At 42.6% G+C, this 14,274-nt stretch overlaps 1 protein-coding gene across 3 annotated transcripts; it reads left to right on the top strand.

The window, feature by feature from the left end:
- The first annotated feature begins 13 nt into the window (after window positions 1–13).
- On the top strand, window positions 14–13,892 carry TOX4 (TOX high mobility group box family member 4). 3 transcript variants are annotated; one of them, XM_040970043.1, is made up of 9 exons: window positions 14–122; window positions 325–393; window positions 6,202–6,375; window positions 7,258–7,509; window positions 7,920–8,150; window positions 9,276–9,356; window positions 9,684–10,427; window positions 12,282–12,445; window positions 13,178–13,892. In XM_040970043.1, the coding sequence occupies exons 1-9, from the start codon at window positions 117–119 to the stop codon at window positions 13,236–13,238; spliced, it is 1,782 nt and encodes a 593-aa protein (XP_040825977.1). In that variant the 5' UTR covers window positions 14–116; the 3' UTR covers window positions 13,239–13,892. The 3 variants fall into 3 exon arrangements, with proteins under 3 accessions (XP_040825977.1, XP_040825975.1, XP_040825976.1); XM_040970041.1 differs by having other exon boundaries at window positions 6,202–6,444; window positions 7,249–7,509; XM_040970042.1 differs by lacking the exon at window positions 325–393 and having other exon boundaries at window positions 66–122; window positions 6,202–6,444; window positions 7,249–7,509.
- Window positions 13,893–14,274: the final 382 nt, after the last annotated feature.

The following is a 14,274-nucleotide window of genomic DNA, read 5'->3' as shown; positions in this document are numbered from 1 at the left end:
CCTTCCAATCCGCGCAGAGCGACGCACTTCCTTGCGGAAGTGACGGCCCCTCTGAGGCTAGTGGGGGCGGTGCGGGCAAAGAGGGGGACTCAGCGGCTGGGAGTAGTTGTGTGAAGATGGAGGTAGGACTCTGGGAACCCGAAGAGCTGGCGGGAGTGGTCGGCCGTCCGAGAAGCCGGGCGGGAGAGGCTGTTGGCGGGAGAGGAGAGAGAACGGCGTTTGGGGGAGTGTTGTCAGAATGGTGGGGATCAGAATCCGTCGTCGCTCCGAGCTCAGTCCCTGCTTCCCCTGATTTATCCCCGCGGCTTTTCTTTTGGTTTTCAGTTTCCCGGAGGAAATGACAATTACCTGACGATCACGGGGCCCTCGCATCCCTTCCTGTCGGGGGCCGAGGTGAGCACGAGCCGCCCACGCTCGGGGGCCGGGGGAGGAGGGCGCGGGAGCCGGGGTTCGGGGCTGGGAGCCGGGGAGGACGCGGTCGGTGTCCGGGAGCAAGTGGCAGATTCTGTGCGAGCCTGTGAGGACGGCCGGGGGACGTGTCGGGCAGCTCCTATCATCAGAAAATCAGAATGTCGGAAAGAGATAGCCTGCTCAGGGAAGAGAGCGACTCTGCGTGGGAGGACAGTGGAAATGTCTTGTTGGTTGGGAAGAGATAGCCCAACGATCGTGGCCGTGGGGGGGTAGTTCACAGTCGGAAGCGAAATATCAGCAGCTGAAGAACTGGGAGTAGGGGGAAAGGTTTACTTAGCAGCAGATAACCAGGGATCTGGGCTCAGAAACAGTGCTGAAGTGTGGCGTGGGTTCTTTGTGTTTTTTTCTCATTTCGCTTTTCTACTGTGATTAGAAAGTTATTTTTTACGAAAAAGCTGTCAGCTCACTTTGCTAATGACAGGATGAAATAAAATCACCGTTTCAGAGAGCATGAAAGGGTTTGAAAACATTCATTTGTGCCAGTGACCCCTACATTGAATTAGTTCACCTTGATATGTCACAGTTTCCCCAGCTGTCAGCTAGTTGTAATAATAGTTTTTTATGATGCTATACACTAATAGTAATAGCTATGCTCCTAAAGTACTGTGCAACAGTTTTGGTTGAAATATTGTCATGATCTAGATACAAATAATTTGTTTAGGCAAGGTCAAAAAAAAAGGAGCAAAAAGAATTTCAGACTTTGGCCAGATACTGTGAAATAGACCTTCTGTCATCTGATGTTTAAATTTTTTTTTCAAAAGTGTTGACCCTGTGTATCACTTTTTTCGTGCCAAAAAAGTAATCTACTCAGTAACCTTCTCCTATAAAAAATCCTGACGTTTTCATAGATAACAAGTAGAATGATTAGAGGCAGTTGCTATATATATATATATATATATATAATATATATATATATATATAATCTGTTACTATTAATATTTTGCTGGGTGACATGTGAATAAAACAAACAACAGACACAAGAATCACCGACTGGAATCTTGTTGCTGGTTTCTTGTGAGTGAGGTCTTTTGTTTTAATTTCACCATTTGAAGTCTGGTACAGCCTATGTTGTGTTCATCTAGATGAAAGTGTATCATTGCCAGTCTATCTCTGTCAGACCTCCAGTGTAAATTTGTGAATTTCACATTGTTTCATTCATGAGAAAATGTTAAATACAACTTGGTTTACTCTCAGCTCCAGCCATTGCAGCCGTTTGGGGAGTGAGCCAGTGGATGGCAGATCTTTCTGTTTTTCTCTGTAAAATCTGTCTTTCTAAGATAAATAAATCTTTTTTAAAAAAAGAAAAAGGATTGTTGTTCATAAAAAAAAAAAAAGAAGAAAGAAACAGTAGCTTTAGGGCCCAGCACGGTAACCGTGTGGCTCATGCAAGGATCCCATATGGGCACCAGTTCGTATCCCATCTCCTCCCCTTCCCATGCAGCTTCCTGCCTGTGTCCTGGGAAAGCAGTTAAGGACGACCTAAAGCCTTGGGACCCTGCACCCACGTAGGAGACCTGGAAGAAGCTCCTGGCTTTGGATCAGCTCAGTTCTGGCTGTTGTGGCCGCTTAGGGAGTAAACCAGCAGATTCCCTGTGTGTATCTGCCTTTCCAATAAAAATAAATCCTTAAAAAATATACTAGCTTTAGAAACAAAATTGGACTTAATAGGAATTAAGAATTTCTCTTTAAAAAGGTATCATTAATAAGTAGGTGCTGCAGTGACACAATATACAGTACTTGCAATTCAGAATATATCATTCACCATTCAACTATGTTGAGGAGTGATTTTTTTTTTCATTTAAATTTTCAGCTGGACATAGTAGTTACTTTTACAAACACAGTGCCAACTTCTTTTACTAAAGACAGGATGAAAGGAAACAGCTGCCACAGAGCATGAAATAAAGCCAAGTAGAACAAGTTTAATGTGACTTTGTGACTCAGACTTTGGGCAGATAATTTTACCAGGATATGTCATAGTTTTTCTGGTTGCCAAATGCAAAGCAAAACAATTTAAAATGAGCAAATTATTTTAACAGTTCCTTCACAAAAGAGAAGAAATCCTTGCCATCAGACATATGAGGAAGTGTTATCATTCATTAGGGAAGTAAATGATAATTAAAATCACAAGATATATTGTACACCCACCTGATCGTTAAATTTTTGCTAACATGACAGTTCCAAGAGTTGACAGAATGTGGAGAACTGTTACTCATTGATTGTGACAATATAAATTGATCCAGCGCTTTGAAAAACTAGCAGTAAGTACCGATATGCATTATGTGTGACCTGATATATACACAATAGAAATGATTGCGTATGTTCATCAAAAGCATCTATTTCACAGCAGCTTTACTTTGAACATTAGAAGCAATCCTTGTTTCTCCAGGTGTTGGAGCCAGCAGCAGCAGCACATTAGAATGTATTATTGATCTAGTTGGACTCAGAGGAAAGCATTGGTCTTTTTTAAAAAAAGATTTGCTTATTTTTATTCGAAAGGAAAATTCACAGAGAGAAGGAGATACAGAAAGATCTTCCATCTGCTGGTTCATTCCCAAGTGGCCACAACAGCCAGAGCCGAGCCAAGCAGAAGACAGTAACCAGGAGCTTCCTTCAGGTCTCCCACACAGGTGCAGGGTCCCAAGGCTTTGGGCCGTCCTCCACTGCTTTCCCAGGCCACAGGCAGGGAGCTGGGTTGGAAGTGGAGCAGCTACGTAACCAGTTGGCACCTAAATGGGATCTTAGCACTTGCAGGGCAAGGATTTAGCCACTGAGAAACATCAAGACATCAAGTCGGGCCCCCAAATGTATTTCCACAGAATGTAATTTTAGATTTTAGAAGCAATGTGGATGTTGTAGAAAGTATACTGAGGATAAGAAGCCAGTGATGGATTAGATATGATCTGAGAAAAATTTTTATGAGGGTCAAAAATAGGTAAAAAAATAAACCATCAAAACAATGATTCCTGTTGTGCAAGGGAGAGATTCACTGGGAATGGGTATGAGGAAATCTTTCCGAGATAGAAGTGTTCTCTATTGATCTGGGTGGTGAGTACTTGGATGCTTAAACATTATCAAAGCTATACACTTAATTTTATATATTTAAGTTTTACCTTTTAAGAACTAAGCATAAATAAAAGAGCATCCCCAAAATAAAATACATAGCATTTTGTTACAGCAATATTATAAATAGGAAGGTTATGAAGAAAATTTAATCTAGTTCCAAGTGGTTTTTATATAGTGATATTGTTCTTTGATCACTTTTGGGAAGTAAATCATAAAGGTAACTGTTCTTAATTACAAGTTACTTGTACCATTAAATCAGTTGGTGATTTGCACAGGTACAATATTCAGTATTCTGATTTATTTCAAGTTATTTGAGAGACAGAGAGATAGAACATCCATCTGCTGATTCACTTCCTCGGATGCCTGCAGCAGCCCTGGCAGAGGGGAGCTATGCTGCACTCTGAAAAGTCGATCAAAGTCTTTTACATGGGTAGCAGGAATCCACATGTTGGAGCAAGCAGCAGCAGCACATCAGAATGTATTATTAATCTAGTTGGACTCTGAGGAAAGCAATGGGCTTTAACTGGCTAAAATAATCTTTTTCTTATTCTCTTATAGCAAAGTTTGATCTAGGAATGTTTTCTGGAACTGTTAGAAAACCCTTGCCTTTTGGCTTGAGCAAAGTTTTTCTCCTCACTATTACCTTTATGCAAAACAAGAGTCTTACTTGTTGTTAATATAATTTCTACAGGGAAGAGGTAAGAAAATGGAAGTGTAGGGCCCAGCGGCATGGCCTAGCAGCCAAAATCCTTGCCTTGAATGTGCCGGGATCCCATATGGGCGCCGGTTCTAATCCCACCAGCTCCACTTCCCATCCAGCTCCCTGCTTGTGGCCTGGGAAAGCAGTCAAGGACAGACCCAAAGCCTTGGGACCCTGCACCCATGTGGGAGACCTGGAGGAAATTCCTGGCTCCTGGCTTCGGATCGGCATAGCACTGACCGTTGTCGTCACTTGGAGAGTGAATCATCAGATGGAAGATCTTCTCTATCTCCTCCTCTCTGTATATCTGACTTTGTAATAAAAATAAATAAATCTCATAAAAAAAAAGAAAGAAAATTGAAGTGTAAATACTTCAGAGGGACACAGAGTTCCCATGACAGTACCTTATAGGATCTGCTTCCCAGGAACCTATAACTCGAAAGTACAGCTGGCTGGTTGGCAGGGAATTTCAGTGGTCCACAGTGCGGGAACAATAATTGTGCAGTAACGGCAATCCATTACATGTCTGTAGAGATCATTTAAGCATCACTGCTAAACAGTTTATAAAGCTTGGGCCATACTAGTGGTACTGAGAGTTACTCATTAGAACAACAGGTGTACAAATAGGGCAAATAAAATTGTAAAGATTGAAAGGGCATGCTGAGCTCCAGAGGCTGCTCCCTTCCTGATGAGTACACTGAGAAGGGAAAGTTGGAGAAAAGGGCAGGCCCGGGCCCTACCCACCACTGTGGATGGGATTGGGAGGGGGCGACCTTGGAGTCTGAGGGTTAAAACTTCCAGTAGCCTGTTGGCTGCTGGCAGGTCCCAAGCCAGGTTAGTCTGCATGCTCGGAGTCCTGATTCTAGCCACCTTGAACATGCAGTGAGCTGTCCCGGGGCAGCCAGTGCGCCATTTGGCACCAGGCTCTGCCTGCTTGCCACCTGGCGGCAAACTCTGGGGTTTTAGGGCTATGAATTGCTGCTTAGGTGCCTCCATATTGAGCCCACTGTGCTTCTGGGTTACAAATCAATCTTAAAGACTCCCATTGACAGAGTAACTTTTCCTTTGAAGGTAAGCAAGGGTACTGAGACCTGGTAGGTTGGAGGAGAGGGACCAGATGATCTTTATGGGTAAGACTGATATACCAGCCTCTTTTGAGTCCTGTATAGAACTTGTTATCACTGAACAATGCTGACCACAGTACACCAGTTCATGCAAAAGCTAAGGATCATATCCTATTACTTGACATGATGATGGATCAGGAGAAGGATCACATTAGGCAGGGCCATGACATTAACTAGCACTTGAGAGAACTATATCTAGAGGTAGATTCTGTGGGGGATGTATGGGCCAAACCCTGTGATAATTCTAGATCCACTGGTTAGCTTAAGGGGTGGTGATGGACTAAGCTAGGTATGACCAAGGGGCCTGCCATCAATCACAGGTAAAGGAACCGACAACAGTCTGGACTGGCCAAGGCAGCAGCACCCAAATGTGCATCCTGAATAGGGTGTGGGGTAGGCAGGGCTGCAACATTCACCAGCTCATACAAGGCCAAATGGAAGGTCAGACTGTGCCGGACACTGACCTAACACCCACCCACTGGCATATATGAGAACTGGGTCTGGGAGTGGGTCAAGTGGAGGAACTTGGGAAACTCCCCTGGTGGGTCAAAGCTCCCGCTGGTAAACATGTGGTTCAGACCTGGAGATCGGAGAAGCTGGGCAAAGTAGCTTCAGTGACTGGCTAATGTGTGGGTTGGTAATGGAACGGGGTGTACCCGGCAGGATTGAGCAAACCCTAACCCACAAATAAATACAGTAATCAGGATGGAGCACAGCTCATGAGAGACATTATTTGTAAAAGTAAGTCCCAAAAAATCTGTAACAAAAATGGCTCTCCAGTTCCTACAGGTCTTCATTAAGGAATATGCAGTTTTTCACACTAATTTTTTTTCCCCTCTACAGACATTCCATACGCCAAGCTTGGGCGATGAGGAGTTTGAAATCCCGCCAATCTCCTTGGATTCTGATCCATCGCTGGCTGTCTCTGATGTGGTTGCCCACTTTGACGACCTGGCAGATCCTTCCTCTTCACAGGATGGCAGTTTTTCAGCCCAATATGGAGTCCAGACATTGGACATGCCTGTGGGCATGACCCATGGCTTGATGGAGCAGGGTGGGGGGCTCCTGAGTGGGGGCTTGACCATGGTAAGGGGCAAGTCATGACTAAGTTCACCTAAGTTTATGGGCATAGTACTAGGGGAAAAATTACTTTGTCCAGATATAGTTGGTTATTACTTTTCTTCATGTTGGAGCTATAGACAAACAACAGACTGCACTTGAATAATGAAATTGGCCATCCAGGTCAATTTTACTTGAAAAAAAAGTGTTTTAAAATTGTGAAATGTCCAATGTCCATGTTGGCCCTGAAATGAAAATGACTTCTTGTGATTTTTTTTTATGATCTTCACATCCTAGGAATCAAATGTCAGTGTAATAGCTGGTCCATTGAGAGATTTATTCAAAAACAGTCTGAATCAAATATAGTATTAATTGTAGGTTTAGTTTGCATTCTAAACCAGTTTGTTACTCTTAGAACACATCACATCATAGTACATTTAGGTATTTGATTCCAGACAACCAGCACTGTACTGCGTTTGTCTGAAACATAGAAAGTCTTTCTAGGAAGAATGCTTGAATACTGATAAATTTTTTGTGTTTGTATTGAGACCTAATGATGACTAAATTATCTGCTATAGGTTAATTTGCCCAAATGAAGGTTTCTTTGTTTTTAGTTATTTAAGAATTAAGGCCTTTGAGTGCAAAGAAGTGAATTTGCTATTTTTATAAATTCTTGTTTTCTAAGTAGTCACATTATTTGATGCTTTGCAGCATTTAAATGACAGTGTAATGTGAATCAGAGGGATTTGTAACATAGTATGTCCTGAATTTTGGGGGTGAGAGGGATGGTATTTATATTGAATATTTAACCAGTCCTTCTGCTTCTCTCAGGACTTGGACCATTCCATCGGAACTCAGTATAGTGCCAACCCACCTGTCACCATTGATGTTCCAATGACAGACATGACATCTGGCTTGATGGGACATAGCCAGCTGACCACCATTGATCAGTCAGAACTGAGTTCTCAACTTGGTTTGAGCTTAGGGGGTGGCACCATCCTGCCACCTGCCCAGTCACCTGAGGATCGTCTCTCAACAACCCCTTCACCTACTAGTTCACTTCACGAGGAAAGTGTTGAGGAATTCCGAAGGGTGAGGCATTCCCTGCCAAAATTAATTATGCCATGATATCCTAGGATAAAATACTTAGTCTATGGTACCCTAATAAGTGTGCTCTATGCAGGCTCCCAAGGTTTGAGCCATCCTCAACTGCTTTCCCAGGCCACAAGGGAAGCGGGGCCTCCGGGATTAGAACCAGTACCCATATAGGATCCTGGCACATGTGAGGCCAAGAACTTTAGCCCCTAGGCTACCGTGCTGGGCCCCCAAACCTTATTCTTAATGGTCCTTACAGAAATTATTAATAATGTCTTTTAAACTATTGCCTCTATTTTTAGCATTTCTGAAAACTGCACACATTTCCCCTACTTTAAAAGGCATTTTCTTCCTGTTCCTTAGACTAAGGGAATTCTTGTTAATTCTGGTTTTTTTCTCCCTTACAGCAAATTCCCAGCCAGAAGACAGTGGTGGTTGAAACAGGGAAAAAGCAGAAGGCGCCAAAGAAGAAGAAAAAGAAAGATCCTAATGAACCTCAGAAACCAGTTTCAGCATACGCTTTGTTTTTTCGTGATACACAGGCTGCCATCAAGGGACAGAATCCCAATGCTACCTTTGGAGAGGTTTCTAAAATTGTAGCATCCATGTGGGACAGTCTTGGAGAGGAACAAAAACAGGTACACTAATAATGAATAATGAGGGGAGAGTGAGTGTCCTAGAAGCTAACCTCTGATTTAAGTTGACTACCATCAGTACCCTAGATCTAGTCTGTATTAAAACCCCCTATTTTTTAAATTGGAACAAATATTTATTATTATATGTCTCAGCTATCTGTTATTGCTCAACAAACCACAATAGTAGATTATTATTTGTTCTGATCCTGTTTGCTTCTCTGCTGTTCTTACCTGGGTTTATGGCTATAATTGCGTAATGGCTGGATAAAGATTTATTTGAAAGGTATAATGACACATATCTCCCATCTGCTTCATCATTCCCCAAATTCCTGCAACAGCCAGGGCTGGACCAAACCAAAGCCTGGAGCCAGGAATTCCCATCTGGATTTCCCGTCTGAGGGCAGGGACCAAAGTACTTGGTCGATCAGCTGCTCTTTTCCCAGGCATATACATTGGAAGCTAGACCAGAAGTGGAGTCAGGAGTCAAACAACACAATGAAATGGGATGTGGATATCCTGAGCATCAGATAAATCCAATATGCTACAACATCTGCCCTGCTCCAATGATCAGAATCATAGGATTAGCCTACCTTCAAAGAACGGGAAGGGAAATACGCGGGTGGGAGGAATTCTTGTGGCCATCTTTGCAAATTATTATATTCCTCAGATTGATTGGTTTGTTTGAAAGAGTTAAAAGAATAGAGCATGAGAGGTTTTTCTTCTGGTTCACTCCTTGGTCATGCTGGGCCAGGCCAAAACAAGGAACCCAGAGCTCCATCCATGTTTCCCAAATGGGGGGCAAGGGCCCACATAATGGGGCCATCTTCCATTATTTCCCAGGTACATCAGCAGGAACCTGAATCGGAAACAAAGCAGCTGGGAGTCAAACTAATGCTCTGATACAGGATGTGAGCATTTAAAGTAGCGGCTTAACCTGCTGCACCGTGATTAACTTGCTTTTCAGAGGCACCATGAAGATTGTCTTGAAAGCTTTCAGAAGTGTATTTGCCAAAAGGAGTTATCAGTGGCTAATCAGAATGAGATGAATTATTACTCGCTGATGAGTAACAAAATTGCCATTTGTTTACACACATGGGGATTTTTTTAAACACAGTGTCTTTCCTGTAGGTATATAAGAGGAAAACTGAAGCTGCCAAGAAAGAGTATCTGAAGGCTCTAGCGGCTTATAAAGACAACCAAGAGTGTCAGGTAAGAGGGTTAGCTATTTCAACTAGGAAGTTTTTCTTAATTATTTGTTTAGCTGTTATGAGAATTGAGTATCGTCAGATAACTGTGGAACCTATTAAGAGCTGAAGAAAAAACTTAGCAGACCTGTTATTTTTGTTATATTAGCCTTATTAGTTTCACTTTCTGATGTTAACTATTTCTAGTGTTTACCTATACCCGAATAGTACTTACACAGATGTTCTTTTCTAAAAGTCTGTATCTGTTCTTGGGATGTAATTAATTATATAGTGAATTTATCCTGTGGTGGAGGATAATCTCCCAGTAACATTTTTTCTGGCCTGCCTTTAGGCCACTGTGGAAACAGTGGAATTGGATCCAGCACCAGCATCACAGACTCCTTCTCCGCCTCCAATGGCTACTGTTGACCCAGCGTCTCCAGCACCAGCCTCAACAGAACCCCCTGCCCTGTCCCCTTCCATTGTTGTTAATTCCACTCTTTCATCCTATGTGGCAAACCAGGCACCTTCTGGGGCTGGGGGTCAGCCCAATATCACTAAATTGATCATTACTAAACAGATGTTGCCCTCTTCCATTACAATGTCTCAAGGAGGGATGGTTACAGTCATCCCAGCCACAGTGGTGACATCCCGGGGGCTCCAACTAGGTCAAACCAGCACAGCTACTATCCAGCCCAGTCAGCAAGCCCAGATTGTCACTCGGTCAGTATTACAGGCGGCAGCAGCAGCTGCTGCTTCTATGCAGCTGCCTCCACCCCGGCTACAGCCCCCTCCATTGCAGCAGATGCCTCAGCCCCCAACTCAGCAGCAAGTTACTATCCTGCAACAGCCACCCCCGCTTCAGGCCATGCAACAGCCACCACCTCAGAAAGTTCGAATCAATCTACAGCAACAGCCGCCACCTCTGCAGATCAAGAATGTGCCTCCACCTACTCTGAAAATGCAGACTACCCTCGTCCCAGTGGCTGTGGAAAGTAGCCCTGAACGGCCTATGAATAGCAGTCCTGAGGCCCACACTGTGGAGGCAACCTCTCCAGAGACAATATGTGAGATGATCACAGATGTAGTTCCTGAGGTGAGTCTCCGCTCTAAGTCTTTTCCTCCAGGTCAGTGGGAATGTGTATATTCTTAGTCAACCCAGTCAAAGTGGGATAGATAGTAGCACTTAATGCTTGATAACCAGGAGTGCACATCACCCTGTAACAATGACTTGCCCCCATCCCATGATACCAGTGGTAACTTTACGTTGGATCTCTTGAAAGGCAGAGTGATAGAACTTCTATCTGCTGTTTCATTCCCCAAATGCCTGCAAAAGCCAGACCTGGGGCAAGAAACCAGAATTCAATTTGGAGTTTCCATGTAGGTGACATAAAGACCCAAACACTAGGGCCATCTTCTGTTTCCTTTCCAAGCTCATTAGCAGGAAGCTGAATAAGCAGATTAGTTGGAACACAAGCTGCCACTCTAATAAGAATGTCATCCCAAGTACCAGCCTAACTTGCTGCACCATAGTGTCTGTCATCCTCCTTCCTACACAAACATACCACTACTCTTTTTTTTTTTTTTAGAATTCTAGCTTTTCTTTAATCACTGAATTTGTCTTTGCAAATAATCTTCAGACACTTCAGTTACTGTCCATCACCATTACTCTTTCAAAAGGTAACATTGTAGGTCAGCTAGAAAGCTTATAGTCTGTTCAGTGTTACTGTTGTACCAAAAAGACAAGACAAGACCTTAAACTTAAGAAATGTATATCCTTTTGTTCCTCCTAGGTTTCCACTGTTTAGTTATGTTTAAAATATAGGAAGGGGGACATAGCCAGAAAAACCAGTTCCTGTTGCCGTCTTTTAAAAGAGACATTTGGTAGATGCAAATTATTGGTTTTCTTAAAAAAAAAAAAAAATTTATTTATTTTTATTACAAATTCAGGTATATAGAGAGGACAGATAGAAAGGAAGATCTTCCATCCGATTGATTCACTCCCCAAGTGAGTGCAGTGACCAGTGCTGCGCCAATCCGGAGCCAAGAGCCAGCAACTTCTTCCAGGTCTCCCACATGGGTACAGGGGCCCAAAGCATCAGGCCATCTTTGACTGCTTTTCCAGGCCACAAGCTAGGAGCTGGATGGGAAGTGGAGCTGCTGGGACCAGAACCGGCACCCACATGGGATCCCAGCAGGCTCAAGGCGAGGACTTTGGCTGCTAGACCATGCCACCGGGCCTGCAAATTATTGTTTTTCTTTAACTTGTACACGACAAGTAATCATTCTAACATATGAATCTGGTTTGAGTTCTACAATCACTTAAATTTTTAAAAAACTTTCATTTTACTTTGAAAGGCATAAAGAACATGAACTTCTATATGCCAGTTTCCCTCCCAGATTCCATAGTAATTAGAGCAGGGCCAGACCAAAGCCAGGAACCTGGAACTGTCTAGCTGGCAACTGGAGGAACCAGGACTTGAAATCAGACACTCTAAATGGGATGCAAACATCCCAAGTGGTGTTGTGCTCAATGCTCAATCTGAAGCACTTGTTTAAAAGGAAGTAGTAACCCTCTGCTACCAGGAAATTTGGAGTCTTTCTCCTTTCCTGACAGTACTGCATTTTGTCTTCTTTTGGCTTGGCCTGCCCAGTCTAGTTTGGAGGCAGTAACTCAGTCTCTATTCATTCATCGGCAACTTTTGATTTGAGACTTTCAGATGAGTATTATTCAGGTGTGGAATAAAGTCAGGGATGGGTTAACTCAAAATCAAGAGGGAGTTAATTAGAGCTTTCTGGTTAGGATGACTTCAGGTCAATCTCTAAACCAGGATTGGGGGCTGAGGGGCGGGGAGTAGAGACTGGTAACTCACTTAGAACTTCACTGTTTTTAGGGAAGGCTCTGCAGGCTGCAGCCTAACCCATCTTTGATACTCTCTTCCTTTCTTAGGTGGAATCTCCTACTCAGATGGATGTTGAATTGGTGAGTGGGTCACCAGTGACACTCTCGCCCCAGCCTCGATGTGTGAGGTCTGGCTGTGAGAATCCTCCCGTTGTGAGTAAGGACTGGGATAATGAATACTGCAGCAATGAGTGTGTGGTGAAGCACTGCAGGTAAGCTTCAAGTTCTCATTCTTATAGTCCTGGTATTGCTAAATTGTATTGGAAAACATGGCGACCAGTGTTACTTCATCTTACATACATGTACTTGCAGGGTCTTCAAAAAGTTCATGGATAATGTTTATATAAAATATAAAATAGCTATGGGATTTCAGATTTTTTTAAAACACCAAAATAAGCTAATTCCTTTCTCCAGGACGTTTTTGAAATGCTCTTGTATTGGCAAGCCTACTAGGAAATTTCTGTCTTTAAATAAACTTTACATTTGCCATATAGCTAACGAAAACCTACTTAGAAGTTCATACTTTCCAATTACCATATACCTCGATGTATGCTCTTTGCAAATAGATTATACAGTAAGCTGCTTGTGACTGAATGTTAGCTTTTCAGTCTGCAGTGCAATCAGACTAAAGCAATGCAGGGAGAGCAATGAGTAAGTGGAAATTGCACAGTAAGATGTTAAAGATGAGGTAGTGGAAATTAGTTTTGAAAATTTGTGCCCTTCTCAAATTTTCCTGAGAATTGGTTACATCCATGAAAAATAAAAGGATTTGTATCTCAAATTCCATAGTGCCTTGACTTCAGTTTTAAGCCCATTGTTTTTATAGTCCTAAGTTAATACTGTCTTATCTGGAGCTGCAAGAAATTATCTGGGAACCTACTTCCGAGTTTAAAATAATCATGTATAGTTGTAATTCTAAGTTTGTGTGTCTTTTTTCCTCTTAGGGATGTATTCGAGGCCTGGGTAGCATCTAGAAGCGCAAACACAGTAGTGTTCGTGAAATAGTCCTTCCTGTGCTCCAAGACAGGGAAGATTTCTCTGCCGGGAACTGTTTTTGAAACACAAGCTGAGCTTCCGGTAGTGCCTGATCTCAACTCGTGAAGGCCCTTCATGCTTTCCCTTTTTTCCCTTCAGCAGAGGCCAAGCTGTGGAGTGCGTCGTTGAGTTACTGTAATCTGGTATTGCTTTTACTTTGAACACAAGCAGTAAAACCAGTGATGTTAATAGTAGAGCAAAGGGTGAAGGAGTATAGACAAGCAAATCAGGGGTGGCATGGGGTTGTTGGAGGAAATTTGGTCTAATTGTCATAGGACTTCTGTAAGAAGTTATTAAAATGAGTACTTGGTTTTAAGCCTAGCAGAAAATACCACTTGGCACACCTGTTTTAAAGGGATAAGAGACTACATTAAAGTTTCCCTCTTAACACAGGGAGCAACTTTACCATCACCTCAGTACATTCGCTGCCTTGAGCCAAGGTTTTCCACATAGTAGGCACACTGGATTGTAGGGAGAGTGAGAGAGAGTAGGAGTCTCCTATGTATTTCTCATTAAAATACTATTTCTGTAGTCAGCATCTTTCTGATTGTGAGTTGTTGTTATTGCTGTTTGGATGCCAGGGGCAGAACTGCATCCTATAATATATGGCTTCACCAAAGTGTATTCACTTGTGTTGATGAAATATATTTTAAAGAGGATAGAGGTGTTTGCATATCCTAGGCACTTACCTAACCCAAGTTGTGTTTATTTGACTTGCTTATTTGGCTTTTCTTGGAATAAACTAAAGTGTAATATACTAGCAAAAACATAACAGAATAGCCAACCTTTTGAGAAATGCCACCCTAGAGAATCCCCTTCTTAATCATGTTCATATAATACTAATTGCTAAACACTTTGATCCTGTATGGCTCTGTTTGCAGTAGTTGGCATTTTAATGCCTTTCATGTATTCACTGAGTTTGAACTTTCACAACCCAATGAGATAGTTAATAATCCCATTTCACATAAGTAATCATGTTGGGATGAAATACACAACATCACACACT

This window comes from Ochotona curzoniae, unplaced genomic scaffold (genome assembly GCF_017591425.1).
Source record: "Ochotona curzoniae isolate NIBS_2020 unplaced genomic scaffold, NIBS_Ocur_1.0 scaffold_4701, whole genome shotgun sequence".
Classification (NCBI taxonomy): domain Eukaryota; kingdom Metazoa; phylum Chordata; class Mammalia; order Lagomorpha; family Ochotonidae; genus Ochotona; species Ochotona curzoniae.
This window is presented reverse-complemented; position numbering and strand designations above follow the sequence as displayed.

Coding starts and splice junctions, on each gene's coding strand:
- TOX4 (XM_040970041.1), top strand. Junction 394..6,201: donor CCTTCCTGTCGGGGGCCGAG/GTGAGCACGAGC, acceptor TCCCCTCTACAG/ACATTCCATACGCCAAGCTT. Junction 8,151..9,275: donor TTGGAGAGGAACAAAAACAG/GTACACTAATAA, acceptor TCTTTCCTGTAG/GTATATAAGAGGAAAACTGA.